This window comes from Colletotrichum truncatum (assembly GCF_014235925.2).
Source record: "Colletotrichum truncatum strain CMES1059 chromosome Unknown Contig_0016, whole genome shotgun sequence".
Classification (NCBI taxonomy): domain Eukaryota; kingdom Fungi; phylum Ascomycota; class Sordariomycetes; order Glomerellales; family Glomerellaceae; genus Colletotrichum; species Colletotrichum truncatum.
Genome location: NW_027222413.1, coordinates 367,641 through 384,746, shown reverse-complemented (window position 1 = coordinate 384,746; position 17,106 = coordinate 367,641). Strand labels below are relative to the sequence as shown.

Here is a 17,106-nt window from a genome sequence, read left to right as displayed (position 1 = left end):
TTAGCAGGAAAGGCAGTTCAATAGCAATAGCCGTACTTACTGATGAGACGTAGTACGTGACGATGTCCCTAAATAGACAAGGGGAGACTATTAATAAGATCAGGTTGGATTTCGTCGATATTATCTTTGATTAGGAGAATGTAGACTTGCTGTTCTGTTTGGGGGACTTGCTGATATGGCTTTATTTACAGCGTATGGTAATAAGTTCCGATATTATAGAGTGAACCCCCACACCGCGGTGGGCTGGGATAACACCTTCCGGGTGGGCTTGAACCGACCGGCGGCTTATGATATCTAGTAACGGTAACTAGGTCGCTTAGAAGGCTGCGAGACCGAATGATTAGGCTAGTAAACATGGTCTCCCCACTCTAATAAGTTGTCATAACGCAGGCATTTAAAACCAAGAAGGCTTTAGCAAAATGAATATACCGCGACAGGTGAATACGTCTGGTGCTCTCCTAGACGTATTCCACATGCCTTCAACGAGACCCCTTATTCCCAGGACGAGCAGGTTGCTTAGCCGGCCCGTGATGTTTATATTCAACGCTATGGAGGGCTTAACCGTGTACTAATCTGGCCTTGGTGGAGTCCTAGGATCCCGGGTGCGGCGAAGACGGAACCTAGATTAAGCGAGCCGAAAAAGAGGCCCATCGCGTGGGAAACCTAGCTGCCGGCAAGTCTGCCGGACACGGAGCCACTTCATTCCGGAGTTCCTAATATTCAAACAGCGTCTGTAACTTCACATCGATTGGGCTACTAGCAAGTAAAACGATGTGGCCGCCAGTGTAAGCCCATCATGTTCTTAAGCATCTAGTATAAGTAGGCTATCGAACAAGGTGCCTTTTAATATGAAAATGGGTCTTGGAGATCCAGAATGACCCTGCGACTGATGCTAACACCATAGGCTATGCCTACGCGCGCGCTAGCTACCTAAAGGCCGAAACACTAAACTTGTTTAATCTGTGTAGACGTAGTCTTCGCCGATCGGATGGTCGATCTTATGTCATGGGCTCTATTGATTTATCCACCGAATCTCAAGGCCTAGTATACTAAGGCTAGTAAAGAGACCGCATCTTCACCTCCCACCTTACGAACAGGCAACTGCACCTTCCTTTACATAATGATTTTCCTCTAAAAAAAAAAAAAGCATCTATTTTGCTAGCTTTTTTCAAATTCCTCTCGAGCGATGAACCGCCTGCTTCACCTACCAGAAGCACCTCCTTCCCTTTCGGTTTTACTATCCCTCGACCTCACCATCATCTCCTCTTCAAAAATACTTTAACAACTCTTCCCTTCTCTACCTCTCCTCCCTCCTCCATACACAGTCTGCTCAGCGCAGGGAAATACGGTTACCGGCACCAACTCCATCAAGCCATAGGTCCGTGGCCCTCGCACCTTTTCTGTGAACCCTCCTTGCCGCTGCTAATTGCCTTGGTTCTCAGACTTCACGAGATTCATCTTGTATTGGCTTGTCAACACCACCGGAGCGCCTATTGTAAGGCTAGGTCTGATTCAACCCTGCTGCTGCGTTGTTTGCCGGTCCTTTTTATTTAAACAAACTAACGTTTATCTGCTTTGCCTAGTAAATCGGAATAGCTTCGGTAGTCACCTCCCCCAACTGTGCGACCCGCGACCAGATCAAGGCCCTACGTGCTATTATTCGAGAGATCAACCCCCATGCGAAAGACCTAGGCTAGGTCGCCACAAGGCAAAAAGTCTTTCAGATACTCGGGGCCTCTAGCGACGGCAAGGGCGTAAACCGACGTTTATTAGCATTTGAGCTGCAAATCCCTTGTACGGCGACGCACATGGTTTTCAAGGCCGCCATGCTCATCCTGATGCTCGACCATCCTCTCGGCCCACCTGGTCAAGCGAAGTATCCCCTCATCCCCACAGACGTCGACACCTTGCCTCGGGCTATTGAATCCTGGTTTGCCGATGCCGAAGAAGACCTCAGCGAGTACGACCATGGCCGATCCTGTGTCACCCTGCTTGTCCGCTTCCCAGGCGGTTTTACCACATACATGCCCGATCATGCCGTTCTTACCTGCAACATCGAGAAGAAGACAACGGAGGGGATGTCTACCATCACCATTGTCCTCTAAAACTTTTACAGCTTCACCCAAGACACGGCCAAAAGTGAGGGTTACTGGCTGAAGGTGGTTGGGGATTTCCAAGAGTATGTCAGCGCGCAAGAGCATATACAGCTTGACAGTAACGGAATAGCGATTCAAGACTTTCTCGTTGATAATGCGATGTTTAGCGCCGTTTACGCAATTTAAAAGGCCCTGAATCCTGACTGCAGCGTCCAGCCCAGCATTAGGACCTGTCTAGACAAGGCCGTAGAGCTAGCTCGGCAGACTTCTTTGCTTGATTCCTTGCACGAACAGCTTACATAGTAGGAGAAAACGGCTAGGTATAGGCATGTGTATGGCGAAGACGCGACATGGGTAGCACCGAGGTGGAAAGGTACTGACGAGCGACACGGGGGATTTCAGGTCTATGCGATTTCACACCCTAAGTATGAAGGGGCCTGGTGATGACTTGGCGAAGAGGCGTTTACTGCCTGCTGTGGTGTGGTCTGGGGCTTACCTCACTGTATTCCCCGATCTGCTTCCTAGTGCCGCATGCTATGTAGATATACGACATTTCCGACTGAGTTTCTGCTTGTATCAGTATGGCTACTCTTCACTCCAAGCACTAAAGGCTAGTTTAAGACGGTAAACCAGCCGGTGCCCTGTCGGGAGAGGTATCTTCAACTGAGAGGCGGTCGGGATACCAGCAGAGTTGGTAGACCACATAGCCTGGCTGTTATGTTGGGCCTAGGCTGACGGCTCGACGTAGAGGGAAGGACCCGCATTGGCGCTACACTCGGGAAACCGGGGATGCTAGCTACTCCGGATGGTCCCGAGTGACCGGGTACCGCCCCGGGCGAGTTGCCGACGGCATGGTTGAAGTGGACACTATTGACAGCTGCCGGAAAGGCACTAGCGTAGCCGGGGGGGACTTAAAGTTATCCCCGCCATCTGGGTCTGGCCTAGTGGCTGATGGAGCTGAACGACCTGATTGGCGTGGCCGGGGCCGCCATGCGGACCAATATGTTATTTGTGGGCGGAAACGCTGCACAGAGCTCAGAAATGGGAAAAAGGTGATGTGTATGTGTGAAGTGTTGAGTGCCTACTAACTGGGCGGAGGAGGCTGGCTAAGACCAGTGGTGGCGGCCGTCAGCCCACGTGACGGGCCGGCGAGGCCTGCCACCTACATTATTAGTAAGAGCGTTCTCAGGCTTTTGACTACCGGTATAGGCAGCAAGCTCGGCCGGCGTAAGCAGGGCCCCAGCAGGGGTGAGACTAGGCCATCAACTATACGTGTGGACGAAGAGAATGATTGTGATATTGATAAGGCGGTACTTTATTAGACTTATCAGGCGTTCGTATATGCTTGCTTGGTATTTTGCGATATATAGCTGCTTACATAGGTATGTCTGCTACTAATGAAGGATAGAGTAATATTATTATGATTTAGAACAAGGCCGGGGGAGACAGAGAGTTTCCATTCTACTGGTAAGAGAGAAGTATTTAGCACTAGTTAATTACATATGGGGTTGTATGCTGAGGGAGCGAACAAGCGGGCAAGACGCAGCTGTGACTTACTCCTGGTTTGGGAAGGAAAACTGCATTAGCAGCATGTAGAGTTCAGTATGGCAGATCCCAACCAATTCAGATGCATAATAGTGAAGCAGGAAGCTATACCGAGCCGTTAGATAATACTATATGTTTACTAAAACTAGGGTACTAGCTGTGAAGACCTGGCTGTAAGTTCTCTTATGGCTGAAAAGTATGTATAGTATCAGCAGGGTGAGTTAGGGAAGAGCTGGCGTGGCTAAAAAAGATTCCAATACGGGGTTTGCTCTTCTTCTGACTTATGGTATGGAGACGCTGAGCAGGGCTACATCGTCTGACATATTACAAGCAATGTCACCGAAGAGGTCTGTATCTAATAACCTATGCCGGGGACTTCCTGATGAGATGTGACTAGATAAGATGAATGTTTTATTCCGCCGTCACTATGACTAAGACTTATACGGTATCGGCTTTCTATGCCGAGATGTTTGTAGCCCTCGTCTCTCCTCAATAGAAGTTTCCTCCCTCAGCCATATATACCATACGGGTGTGTCTCCTCACGCGTTTGCATAAGCAGTTCGTACACGGGGTAAGGGATTTCATAATGCTTGAGGACTTTGCTTTACTCCTCAGCCTCATGCCAGACCGGGGCCCTGTTTTGCATCTGTTATTAGCCTGGGCGCTAGAGAAATGACGGGTAAGTGATAGAAAGGAAAGGGATGCATACTGGGCTGTTCCTTTGTTCACAAGAATGCGAACAGCAACCGTGAGAGGCGTGCCGACGATGGAGTTGCTGCCGAAGGCTGTAGGCGAGCTTGCCTTACCGATAAGCATGAGGCGATTGGCAATGTTGACGGGCATCGGAGAAGTGGAGACGACCATGCTCTTGTCAGCCCCGTCGGACTTGGTGGTATACACGGCGACGCTGCCATAGGCGGCATCGCGCTGCCGGTAGGAGACATGGACGCCATTGCGGCTGGGCTGGCTATGTTGGGTCTTCTAGTCCACGACGATAGTACCAACCAGGCCAGTGTATCCGATGTCGTGAGCGGCCGTGAGAGTAACGGCGCGACCGCCGGCGGTGCTGGCGGCGGCAGAGGTTACACCGGGTCCGGCGATCTTGATGTCAACCTCGGCTAACTTGGTGGCCTGTCCGTCGCGGTGGAAGGTAGCGAAATAGGCGTCGGAGCCCATCGTGAGCTTCACTAGTACTATGCCGCCAATGAATGTTAGTCGCGAGGATTAAGGAGAAGACCAATAGGCAATCGAGAAATGAGAGAGGAAAGGCAACGAAGGGGGGAAAACATGACTTACGACCGTCGGCCTTGACGGCAGGCAGGTCCTCAAAACGCTTGCCGGCGAGGAACTCCTGGAGGCGACCAGCAGAGCAGGGCTCATCGTTAATCTTGATAGCGGTCGACATCTTATGCAGTGTATGTAAGTGTTCTGAATTTTCCTGCAGTGGCTTTTATGTTAGGAAGGAGCGCTTCCCTTTATGCAGGTGGGCTTTAGATAGTAACCATACCTCGTTCTTTCAGAAGCACAGCTTAGAGTGTGGTTTGGTGAAGTTGGAAGGCCGAGGAAAGATTTGAAGGCAGAGAATTTTGTATTGAGGAGTTGGCGGCGTAGTGGTTGAAGGCAGAGAGAAGAATGGATTGATTAAAGTGTTGAAAGTGTGAGAGGTTGAAGAATAACTATGGTAGGTAGGGTGGGACGGTTGAGCAAAGGTGGGGAATATGGGACCGAGTTGTTCTCATCGTCCCCAGCCTGATCGGGAGGGGTCATACGCAAGACCAACCAGGGTTGAAGGTTGCCTGTGTGATTGGCTGCTTGGCTATGGTGCGCTGATTACAGCAGTCTACCAGGGTGAAGCGAACCAATAACCCTTTCAATCACTGCCCAAGACGATAACTGAGAACAGCTTAACGTATTAATTAAGAGTCGCATGACTCTGCAGTGCCTTTGGTAGATGAGGCCGTAGAACTGCGTCAAATAAGGTCGAGGCCCATTTTGCGGATCTCATCGGTTCGCCCCAGTCGGATCTCGTCGATAGACCCCGGTTGAACTACAGTTCAGATATAGGACTTCAGACGGTAAATAAACCTGCAGTAAAGCAAAAGGGAAAACTTCTAGTTCGGTTAGCAAGCGGGTGATGACTAATATTCGATATGTTGCACCGCAGTGACGTAGGCCACACCTGAACATCAATTATCTACAGCCTAGGGCACCCCTCATTGCTGAAGCTAGCGATGGTCTCGAAGCAATAATTATTACTCAAGCTAACCAAAGATTAACATTGGTCACGGAGATGCATTACTGTATCTTACAAGCCGGTGACTTCAACCGACACGACCAGCTGTGGGGTGGTGACGAAGTGTCGATGGTAAGGCAGGGAGAAGGAGATCAGATCGTCGACTTCATGGATGAGTTTGGCCTGAGCAGTTTACTTCCACAGGTTACGAAAACATGGCAAGGCGAAGACCACGCATCCACGGTCGATCTGGTTCTAGCGTCCGAAGGCCCGACGAACTCGCTGATCAGGTGTGCGATACATGGGACGGAGCACGGGTCGGATCACCGCACGATTGAGACAATTGTCGACAGCTTGGTCCCTGTCGCAAAACCAGCGGACCGGCTGCTCTTCAAAAAAGCACCGTGGAAAGAGATCAACGCGAGGATTGCAAGCGAGTTGGAAAAGACGCCATGCTCAGGGACAGTTCAGCAAAAGACCGACGTTCTCATGGCGGTGGTGTTGGAGGCAGTCCAGTCCCTGACACCAAAGGCTAAGCCGTCGCCACATTCGAAGCGGTGGTGGACAAGCGACCTAACGCAGCTCTGTCCAATTTACACGTACTGGAGGAACCAAGCTCAAGCGGAACGGCGTGCGGGGGCAACGAAAACGGAATTGGAGGAGATAGGAAAGGCGGCGGCTAAGCAATACCACGATGCAATTCGACAACAAAAAAAAGAAGCACTGGAACGAGTCTTGGACAGACAACGACAACATATGGAAGGCGGCCAAGTACTTGAAGGCTGGAGAAGACGAGGCGTTCGGCGAAGCACCTCAACTAGTCAGGGTGGACAAAACGAATACAATGAACAACCCTGAGCAAGCGGAGGAACTGTTATCAACCTTCTTCCCCGCCCTTCCGGCGGATATCGAAGAAAAGGGCGATAGACCACAGAGAGAGGCGGTGAAGATGCCACCCATTACGATGGAGGAAGTTGAACGTCAGCTGTTCGTAATAAAATCGTGGAAGGCGCTAGGGCATGTCGTGTGCACTGTTATGTAAGTTATTGAAGAGGGTATTTACAACTTTGTTGGTATACTTTTGAGTACAAGTAGCGCAAGGTAATTATGGCTTAAGACGGCTTACTTTGGAGCTATTTGTGGATTATTTTCGACTGCGCTAAGTAGATCCAAGTACCTGTTCGGCTCCACTCTAGCTTAATAGAGAAAGTATTCCAGTTGAAAGAGGACAATATATATGCTCGTAACTGTACCTCCCTGTGGGAGACCTGGCGCATATACAACAGGCCAGATTGGAATAGTGCAGAGCTCCTGGGATATTTATCAGTGCTAAGTCTCGCACAGCCGGTCGTCTATAACTCACATTTAATGCGCACTGGCGATCGCATTGAGCCCACGTGTCCCATCCAATCCACCGGAGTAAATCCTTCGTGGATTTTCTTTGTTGAAGAATCTCAACATGAAGAGAAAAGGCGCCAAAGTCTTGTTGACTTCCATGGATATTTTTTGTGCGCCTCTCACTCCATTCGAAAACGGACCACTCCCATTGACACAGTTTCTTCATGACAACCTCGGTTGACTTAAACAGCAGTCTCTCAGACCTTGCTAGACTTTTTGGTTTAATTAATTTTCCGTAAACTGATGTGTACCGAAAAATAGTCTGCTCCTTCGTCGTAGTAGTCTGGTCGGGAGCTTGATACTCCAGGTATGGAGCAAGAATCGCATGAGTCAGCTCATGAACCTTGGTAACTATTTCCATGGCAGCACTCTCGGTGCTATGGTCCTAGAGGAATGTTGCCCTGATCTCCTTGGCACGCATCCCATGTTGGGCTCGAACGCTTGTAAAGAGCGAATGCCAGTCGATACCGGAGCACTTTTTGTTTCTAAACTTGGGCAACGTCATCTCCTTTAACCACGATCGAGCGAGTTCAACATCGTATGTGTCAATCTCAACCAATTGATGTCCTCGACGTAGGCCCCATCCATTCTGGTAGGTCTGATTCCCGATGATGCCTCCATGGTGGGAGTGAGCGAGACTAGAGAGGTCAGGGTCGTAGAAGGACATGAGACAGCAGATGTCGAGCTTCACTCTCCTCTCTGATGGGCCTCCCCCACCATAAGCTCCGTAATGCCAAGTGGCGCTCCGAAGCCACTCATAGGAGCCTTGTTCCGAAAAGATATTGCCGAAACCGCGAGGAGGCTGCCGGTTGGCATCCTGAGAAAGAGAATCGTTGTTCTCATTTTCCTTGTTTCCGGGCACTGTGATATTGGTCACGGATATCTCCTCAATATTGGCGGCCGTATAGTCACATAAGAGCACCTCAAATCCAGCGTTCATGCGGACTACACCATCAATTCCAAGCTCAGCAACGAGCTCGCACAGGTCAAGCGCCCTCTGATCATCGTCGTATGTAAGGTCATAAGATGGGGACTTAGGCACATTTCCCTGCAGAAGCGCCATCTGTGAGTCGAGAGTTCCGACGGGAGTCAGAGATGCCGACTGGCCATCTAAGTAGATGATAGTAAGGGCGCGGGTTGTTCCATAGACGTGCAGGAGAGACTCGTCGAATCCTCCATAAATGCCTACCGACATTTCGCTTCCACTTGGTCAGCAGAGCAGCCTCGATAGGGGGGAGAAGACGAGAACGCACGCATCAAACGCGAAAAAGGTAGGTTTCTCGGGAAAGCCAGCGCCGTGCTTGGCATGGTATCCCATCGACTGGCAGATGACCTCAAAATCGCCAAGGGCGGGGTAAAGCCTTTCAGGGCTTTAATGCCCACAACTTCTATCAAATCATACACTGAGATTTACAGTACATCTATTTACTAGAGGTTCTGGGTATGCCAGAGGTACCAGCAATCCTTATCGATACATAACGCTACATCACAATCTAAGCAGCCCTTCCTAGTCTTCTTCCGTCCCTGACGCGTATTACCAGATATCTCTTGTAACGTCCGAAATGCCCTCATACTACCACAATAGGAACAAGGCGAACAAACCTTTCGTGATCCCTTCATATGCTGTTGCCACGGAATTGAGGTATTCCTCTTGTCTGTTGCCCGCCCGGGCCGGGATCTCTGGCGAGCTTTTCCCAGTGGCCCAAAGCGTTGAATTAGCTGGGCTGCAAGCAATCGACGCCATTGATACTGGCTTTTAACTGTTTGCCATTCAGGGTTTCCCCAGAGCTCTAAAAGGAAACTATTCACAACACCTACTTCAAGCAGGAAATCCCAAGCAATTGCCTGCCAGCCCCCTCGACGAATAGAACGCCCGTATTGATAATATGACCTCATTTGATCACTTGTATCAACGCCGTTCATATTGTGGTTATATTCGTCAATTGGCTTAGGGACTGGGAGGTTCGGGAGAACCTCCGGCCCGAAGACCTCCCGGGCGGCCCGCTTAGCTGCGGAATCCCCAGCTGGCCGGCGCCGGTTTCGTATAACTTCTTCGTTATCACGGAAGACGGTTGTAAGGAATAGAACAAGAGCGTTATCTTTCCATGTGAACTGGTTGACCTAAGTAAACCTATTAGTATGGGGATATCTATAGTAAGAAGATAGTAGTTAGATACCTTGCAATCTGACGTAGGGATACTATGTACTTGGCCCCATGGGATATCCCGGCCCTCGGTCTCTTTTTCGGCAACGAGATCCTGATGAATCCCGCTATCCCTCCGACAGGTGCCGGAAGCTCCGATCTGCTGCTGCCGAAGAGCTCGGAAGAGCCGTACGGAAGCGAAGAGATTATCAAGGAATACGTGATAGCACGTTCGGTTGGGCAAGGCCATCACAAATCTCGCTGGCATTGTAATACAGCACATAAACTCAGCAAATTTTCCATCTGGATAAATAAGAATCTATGCCTCATATATCGTAGCTGCTGCACGTTGAATATGACCCAAGTCACGAGACTAGAAGGCTTGAAATGCTTTACAATGACCACAATACGATTTGAGAGGTATGTCGTTGAAGCGATGCTTGTTCTGCTTCTAGCGCGAGTCGCACAGTTTCTCGTTCGAATCCACTGGCAGCGAATAGTAAGACCAATTCCATGTGTCACGTGCGGAATTAGGGATGGCGCTATGAGGGATGTGGAGATTAAGGGGATAAAGGGGAAGGGAACTACTAGCCCACTAGTAGCCCAACCAGAGCTATAAAGAGGGCTCTCGATCCCATAAGGGATTGAGAGGCCAAGAGATGAATGCAGTCGCCATTGAAACCCCTACATTCTGACCTCTTCACTCTGTGCCACAAACCCTCTGACACCATGCAGGTCATGTTCGGTTTCAGGGTATTCTGAAACCGTCGGGTCGACTGCATCTACGCAACGAGACCTTAATGATGGCCCGGATGAGAAAGCGTAAATGGAGACATCATCTGCCGAGTATAAAAACAGCAAAAGGCTTCAGGGCATACGTGCGACGATTTCCGCCGTTTACTCGTAGCAACGCAGCTTCTCATGTTCATTCTCTAAACAAATCTCATTTAGTAGAGGATGCCTCCCAAAATCTACAACTGGAAAGAGACGTTTCAATTCTTTTATTGGGACATATCTCACTACCGTCCGTATGATTTGGTCCGGGTGAACCGGCTTATTCTAGAATTCTTCGAGAAAGTCTGGCCAACAGCGAGAGTCAGCGGCTGCTTGACAGCTTGGGACGTTTTGCTCTGTTCACTCATGAAGTCCCTAAATCATCACCTAGGTATTTCAAGTACAGCCTGCGACAATATGTGATGTAGCTGACGCGTCATAGCTTGCAATGTCTCTCCCGAAAATACAGACTGGTACTCGTGGCTCTTCAACAACAAAGAAGAGACATGGGAATCGCAAGAACCGTTTGTTGACTGGATACGGCTTCAAGAATCGGTGACATCGTTATGCAGTGAAGCAAGTGCTCAGGCTGAGGCGGTGCTCACTATCATGTCGCACCTGGAGAGTATCTATAGACAACGGGAAGCAAACGAAAAATGGGAAACTGCTTCGATCTGTCCAAGGCCCTTCATATGGAAGGACAGCTGGTCCGAGTCGATTCCGCCAAAACTCCTCTGTGAGGGATACGCCAACCCCATCATACGAGACTTTTGGCGGGCTCACGATCTCATTCCTTGGACTGTGCGTTACCCTACACCGATCCTCATCCGTGATAGTAGCCAGTGGACAAAAAATGGGTCTCTCTTTCGAGAAGACGATGCGAAGATAATGGGGAAGTCATCAATATGCTTCTACTCTTCTCGAGTTGGGCTTGGCCTGCTCTTTTCTCCGTGGCCCGGTAACGACAAAAAGACCCAAGTCGCCCTGACTCACCCAGTACTAGAATCCCGGAGGTACCCTTGTTCGATAGCCGTACATTCAATTTAGCGAAACGCCTGTACACCGGACTGCTTTGTTGGGTTGGGTCCATATGTGAGACAGGTCAGATTGACACACCCTACCGCTTCCTGGATCATCAATATATGGTGTGGTGCGAGGAGACTAGGAGTTCTGCGATTAACATCAATAAGGCCTTGTGGACTGCAATGAGAACTATGAATCTTGAACCCGTGCGACCAGATCAATGCTAGTATTATTTTTGCCCCCTGAAATCTCAATGAATATAAAGATGATGAACCTTCCGCCAGCAATCTGGCTGCAAGCCTAAACTAAGTGAGACAGGTGAGACTCTTCGCCGCATATTCGACTAGGGGAGCTTGAAGGTTAAGGAGCCATATGCAACTGACCGGACCCCCTCATTGTAGTTCACCGAGAATACCACCCAAGAGAATGCCAACATGCCACCGGTTTTGTTGGCTACGACTGGCGAGGTCGTCCACACGAAAATAAAGCTCCTGATGAGACCAGTGCTACCGTTGGGCGTCAATGATGCTCAGGAGCAGATCAGGGAGGATTTTCGGCCAAAGCCGCATGGTCGCGTTTCACGGGAAGATGCTAATTGGCAACAGACCGCACCACCGTGCCGTACTATGTCAAATGTCGAACGAGTCTTTTCCATATTACAGCACACATTGACATATCTTCAGCTGACAGCTTGCTCAAACACCAAACTGTCTCTGTTCCTGGTGCACCACCAAAAACTACAAGGCTTTGATCATTGACTTCACCAAAGCCGCGTTACCGGTTAAGTGGCTTGGCATCAGAGAAAGAGCACAGGGCCAGCCCACTCGGCAGCTGAGATATGCCGAGCAGGTGACGAAACTCAATGCCTGGGCGGTCGTTGTGTAGGAGTGGGAGCAAATGGTGTTCGGCAAACCTCTTCGCCGCCTCGTCCCCAGCTGTGTCGTTTTCGACGATGAAACTGGAACGTTGATGCGTGACCTCTGGGTTTGATCTTCTAGTGCCGCTGTTGTTGCCGTCTGTGTTGCCAGCAACATTGTCGTTGCCGCTTTGCCATCCTTCAGTCTAAGTTGCATTTGAGACCGGCCATACGCGACCGGTTCGATCCGAAGGCTTTACTCGCTAGTACGGCATCCCTGGGGTCCGGCTCTGGGTACGCGCCGTAAGTTCCGTAACGCTGATGACAATGCCAAAATTGGGCTCCGCACCTTTCATCGCCCACAGCAGATTGCTTTCGTTGTCGGGGCGCACGCCAGCGGCTAGATGGTGTTGGCGTGGTAAAGTGCGCGACCGACACAGTACCTAGCCAGACTCGAAACTGACTATTACGGCGCCGACGACAGCGTCGCATGCCAGCCAGTGAAGCCTCGCCAGATGTCCGATGCCGCCTTGTTGCCATAGTCTGGCCCCTGCTCGAGGCACTGCACACCCGCCGTCACGGACTCTTGGACGGCCCGTCGTACAGCCGGCGCCGGCGATGACCACGCAATCTGAGCTAGATTCCAGTTCGCCTACGTCTTTCTTCTATCGTGATAATGCGGATCTGAGTAATAGCACCCATATCAACTGCGACTTGTTATTTCTTCATCGTGTTTGGTCAATATGCCGAAGCTATTGTTGGCATTAGGTTACCTCAGTCTTTCGTCAGCGCAGAGAAATGCGATTTGAGCCAGCAGGCATGCTGTCACAACCCACAACAGGTAGCTTTTGGCTAGTGACTCGATCTCGGCGCACATACTAGGTTATGTAGTAAGGCTGCATGTAATCATTATGTTATAATTGCAAGCCACGCGGAACAGGAAGTGGCCACTTTCCATGGTCTTGCGGGAACTGCGCAGGAAGCCGGACGGACGGCTGTGCTTCCAGTAGATAGATATGCTATGCCCGTAAGGTCGTTGATTCAACGATGCAGCTTCCTTTTGCATTAGTGATGCCCACGCTTTCGGCCTCCTGCAGCTTCATCGTATCATCTTGTAGGAAACTTGCGTATGAGCTAGCGGCGAAACAGTTAAGTAGTCGAGTGATTGGAGGAAAATCCCGCCGCTTCCTGCAGTTGTTGGGGGTGCTGACCGCCCCTACTGTCCCCGCTATCCAGGCGCAAGGGATTGGGGTCATAACATCAGTACTCCAGTGTACGTACGTGTTGGGGCAGAGCAAAGCAATCACACAGGCTCTGACTAGACTAGACGTACTAGACCCTTGACCATGAAATTACCATAGGCTACTCGAAGTACCCGCTCCGCACATCGCCTTAGACTGCACGGTGGCACAACTTTTTCACCACTATCTGGTTACTTTTAAGACGCAAAAAGTAGCATCGTAACCATAAAAACCAGCTCACAGTACTACTTTTGGAACTAGGAACCTTTGCCTGCAACCTCCATCTGCTATCTGCCAGTGATTCACTCTGAGAAGTCTCCCTTTTTGTCGATCTTCCTAGCTTCCTTAGTGGCTGTCAATTCCAGCCGTCCCTCCTTCCCCATTCGCAATGCTCCACTACGCTTCTTAACGGCTCTGGAGCTACGGAGTAGCTGGGTTGTTGCAGCGTACTGGGGCAAGTACAGTGTGCTCTGACTATCACTACGGAAACCCGGAAGTTTGCCGTTTGCCCTGTTGGTGCTTGTGGCCACGATTGGGGTCCCAGCCAAAGCCTCCTTCTCCAGTTTCGGACCTACATTTCTCCGGGTTAAAGGGTGAAAGGGATTGGGATCACAGCGGAGATGCCCAACCAGACAATGCGATGAAGCTTGGCACACCATCGCGTGGAAAAAATGCTCAATGGCTTAAGACGTCAAAATTTACTTCAAAACTATGTACAGTATACCTCTTGCACTATCGAAGAATGTCGCTAAATAGAGCAAGATACTCTTGAGTGTGATTAGTTGCCTATGCCTCAACTATCCGTACTTGCATCGTCGGCCTCCTTATCATGGCTTTGGTGATGACCCGCCTCTTCCAGCCTCGTCAACGTCGTTAATTCCCAAGGACCCGTCGTCTTGGCTCCAGTAACGGTACCAAGATAACTTCGGCCTTCCCCCAAAGCAGTTGCCTTTCATGCGTATATGCGTGGTTACTTCTGACCGTCTAAGCTAAGGGGTAGTCCTCCAGCTACTCTCAAGCAGGCCTCTACCGCCTCTTGTAAGAGCTTCTCGGTCTTCTTCCACTGCTCTTGCTTTATGTACGTCATTGCCAGGTCGGCCATGATCGCTACGGTCGGTAGGTGGTCACGTCCTTAGATCTTCGATCTCATTTCTATCACCCGTGCCTGTAACGCCTTCACTGTTGAACAAGTCCAGCAGATCATCATCCCCAAGTGGGCTGCAGTGGAGGCAGACGGCCTTAAAGCTTATGTTTTCTTTATTCGCCTATGTGCAAGCCTATTCTAAGCAAGCGTTTTAGTGTATGGAGGATATTGCGGTAAGGATGTTTTCCTATTATCCTCTATAGAAATTCCTGCCCTGGTCCTCCAAACCAAAAGAGGATTTTCTGCAAAGCAGATTTGTGCCTATTATCAAGGCTGTCAGCGAATTTTGTTTTTGGCTATAGCGTGTAGCTTGTCTCTCAAGGCACGTTTTGTCCCGGTGTTTCTTGCATTAGACGACCAGTTCTTGATGCTGTCAAGAGCAAGTCGCAACTCAATCTCAGAGGTAAACTTCGGGCAATGGGTTGAGAGATATTGAAAGCTGCATTTAGCACAGGTAGCTGCATTAGCATTTATCAGGGATAAACCAGATGAGGATCTGCGAGCTCTATCGGGCATATTGATAGTCGATAGTGGTTGGTATGGTTCTGAACTTGCGGTTGGCTGATGGTGTTTGCGACTATTACCCCCTTGTGTATTTTTTTCTTGTTGCATCACCAAGTCCTTCCTTTCATTATTATTCCAACCCATATCGTAGTTTACTAGAGGATCAGCTCTCTTTACTTGGAAATCTTGTCCGGCGTTGGCAGAGGAGTAGAGTCGCTTATTGAGCTCTGTCGAGGAAAAGTGGGAGGTGGGGTGAACAGAGGAGATTTCTGGTCCGGCTTCTCTTCCGTTCTGGTTAGTTCTAGAGTTTGCTGTGGTATGAAGTTGCCACTTAAGCTGGACCCCTTGGCTTGCGAAGACTTCGGCGTCCTTTTGGGGTTTTGCTTTCGAGGAGTTGGCTTGGCTGGTTTGTTTTGACTTGCCTTGGTAACTCTGTAGGTTGTCGCAGTGCTAATCTTAAATGACTTACGTAAGAGCGTCTTCTTCTGTGAGGTCGACGAGTTAACCTGCTGTTTCTTGTTGCTAGATGCTTTTTTGGGAGTCGAATAAGGAGAAGCAAAATTTTTAGCTTTACCTTTAGTTATCTTCACTATAGCGCTGTTCTCCGCGTCAGTATCTTGCTCCTCATCCTCACTAACAAAGTCCTCGTCATTATCGGAACTAGCGCTACGATCACCAGGGAGACCGGCCGCGAGGTCCATAGGAGCGTTTTTTTTTTATAGTTTACAGCTTTGGTACCACTTGTTAGTATGTGACGACTGTAATGAACCTGACTAGCCTGGGCTTACCTGACGTCGACGACCGCCACGACCGAGGACTTCTTTGTTTAGCTCTGCAATTCGCTTTGCTTCAGCTTCGCGTTCTGCAAGAATTTCCTCCCAGACGTTCGGGTTCACAATCGGCTCGTTTTCCTCGGCTAGGTTATCTTCAAACCCGCCCTTATCGTTAGCCCACACGCAGGCAAAACGAGAACGTCGATTCAGCTGACTCGTCTTGTCCCATCTCTGCCTGTTCTATTTGAGATCGATCAAGGAGCTTTTTGATGCTGGCTTCATCATAGCGTATGATATCTTTCTTGTCTTGATCTTCGCTAAACAATGCAGAAGCTCCAAACTTGAGGATTGACTCTAGATCGTCTGGCTCACCCTCTTCGTCCATAGCCTTAATCAGGACATGATCAAGAGCCATCTTCTTCCGGCCAATCTGCATAATCTTTTCTTCAGCTGAATTCTTCGTCATGAGCTGGAAGCAGAGAACTTTGTGTTTTTGACCGATTCGATGTGCGCGGGATATGGTTTGAATATCTTGATGGGGGTTGAAGTCCGGGTCTAGGATTATAACGGTATCTGCTATAGCGAGATTGATACCTACTCCTCCAGCTCTCGTCGATAGAAGAAAGGCAAAAACAGGCGAGTCTGTGGCATTGAAAGTATCAATATGCTTTTGTTTTTCATGGCTATTGATCTTGCCATCAAGACGTCTGTGTTGGAAGCCAAGGCCATTAAGGAAATCCTCAATGATGTCCAATTGGTTCAGGAACTGACTGAAGATTAATACGCGATGGCCAAGCTCCTTGAGCTTGGGTAGCATGATGTTAAGCAACATCAGTTTTCCGGACGCGGATACTAGGTTCTCTTGCATCTTGATTTGATCCGCCGTCCTCTCTTCGATCGCCTCGCTATACATGAACGGATAGCAAAGACACTTTCTGAGCTGTATGAGAATATTGTTCAGACTTCCACGCTCCTTCTTGTTTATTTTATCGTCAGCAAAGATTGCTTTGATAAGGTCAGGACTTTTCGACATAATCGATTTGCATAGCTTCTCCTGCAGAATCGACATGGAGACCGGTACAATAATCTGCGCTATGGGGGGTAAAAACTTAAGAACTTGGGCTTTGGTTCTTCGGAGGAAATACTGTTTGATCCGACCGTGAAGCTCAGGCAGATTCTGCGCTTTCAGTTCTTGATACTCTTCATCTAACTTCTCAGCGTTTTGAGTTGGATCAATGAACTACAGAAGGTTGAAAAGCTCTCGTTTGTTGTTTTGCAGCGGTGTTCCAGTAAGAAGGACTCGAAAGGGGAATTTCATTGCCCGCAAAGCCAAATAAAACAGGCTCTTGTCGTTCTTTAACCGCTGACCCTCGTCA

At 49.4% G+C, this 17,106-nt stretch overlaps 7 protein-coding genes across 7 annotated transcripts; 2 read left to right on the top strand and 5 right to left on the bottom strand.

Moving 5' to 3' along the window:
• Positions 1-1,808: 1,808 nt before the first annotated feature.
• CTRU02_215528 (uncharacterized protein) lies at positions 1,809-2,105 on the top strand (the record flags this gene model as incomplete). The annotated part of the gene is made up of 1 exon (XM_036723770.1): positions 1,809-2,105. One exon carries the CDS (start codon positions 1,809-1,811, stop codon positions 2,103-2,105), a length of 297 nt encoding a protein of 98 aa, XP_036584453.1.
• Positions 2,106-4,258: 2,153 nt separating this feature from the next.
• CTRU02_215527 (uncharacterized protein) lies at positions 4,259-4,594 on the bottom strand (the record flags this gene model as incomplete). Its single annotated transcript, XM_070206480.1, has 2 exons — positions 4,259-4,276; positions 4,448-4,594. The coding sequence occupies 2 exons, from the start codon at positions 4,592-4,594 to the stop codon at positions 4,259-4,261; spliced, it is 165 nt and encodes a 54-aa protein (XP_070059858.1).
• Positions 4,595-5,931: 1,337 nt separating this feature from the next.
• On the top strand, positions 5,932-6,732 carry CTRU02_215526 (zinc knuckle; the record flags this gene model as incomplete). The annotated part of the gene is made up of 1 exon (XM_070206479.1): positions 5,932-6,732. The coding sequence occupies one exon, from the start codon at positions 5,932-5,934 to the stop codon at positions 6,730-6,732; it is 801 nt and encodes a 266-aa protein (XP_070059857.1).
• A 925-nt stretch (positions 6,733-7,657) lies between these two features.
• On the bottom strand, positions 7,658-8,467 carry CTRU02_215525 (uncharacterized protein; the record flags this gene model as incomplete). The annotated part of the gene is made up of 1 exon (XM_036723772.1): positions 7,658-8,467. The coding sequence occupies one exon, from the start codon at positions 8,465-8,467 to the stop codon at positions 7,658-7,660; it is 810 nt and encodes a 269-aa protein (XP_036584455.1).
• A 233-nt stretch (positions 8,468-8,700) lies between these two features.
• CTRU02_215524 (uncharacterized protein) lies at positions 8,701-9,665 on the bottom strand (the record flags this gene model as incomplete). Its single annotated transcript, XM_036723773.2, has 2 exons — positions 8,701-9,393; positions 9,450-9,665. The coding sequence occupies 2 exons, from the start codon at positions 9,663-9,665 to the stop codon at positions 8,701-8,703; spliced, it is 909 nt and encodes a 302-aa protein (XP_036584456.2).
• Positions 9,666-15,130: 5,465 nt separating this feature from the next.
• CTRU02_215523 (Chromatin remodeling factor mit1) lies at positions 15,131-15,658 on the bottom strand (the record flags this gene model as incomplete). Its single annotated transcript, XM_070206478.1, has 1 exon — positions 15,131-15,658. One exon carries the CDS (start codon positions 15,656-15,658, stop codon positions 15,131-15,133), a length of 528 nt encoding a protein of 175 aa, XP_070059856.1.
• A 244-nt stretch (positions 15,659-15,902) lies between these two features.
• Positions 15,903-16,799, bottom strand: CTRU02_215522 (Chromatin remodeling factor mit1; the record flags this gene model as incomplete). The annotated part of the gene is made up of 1 exon (XM_036723775.2): positions 15,903-16,799. The coding sequence occupies one exon, from the start codon at positions 16,797-16,799 to the stop codon at positions 15,903-15,905; it is 897 nt and encodes a 298-aa protein (XP_036584458.2).
• Between the last annotated feature and the right edge of the window lie 307 nt (positions 16,800-17,106).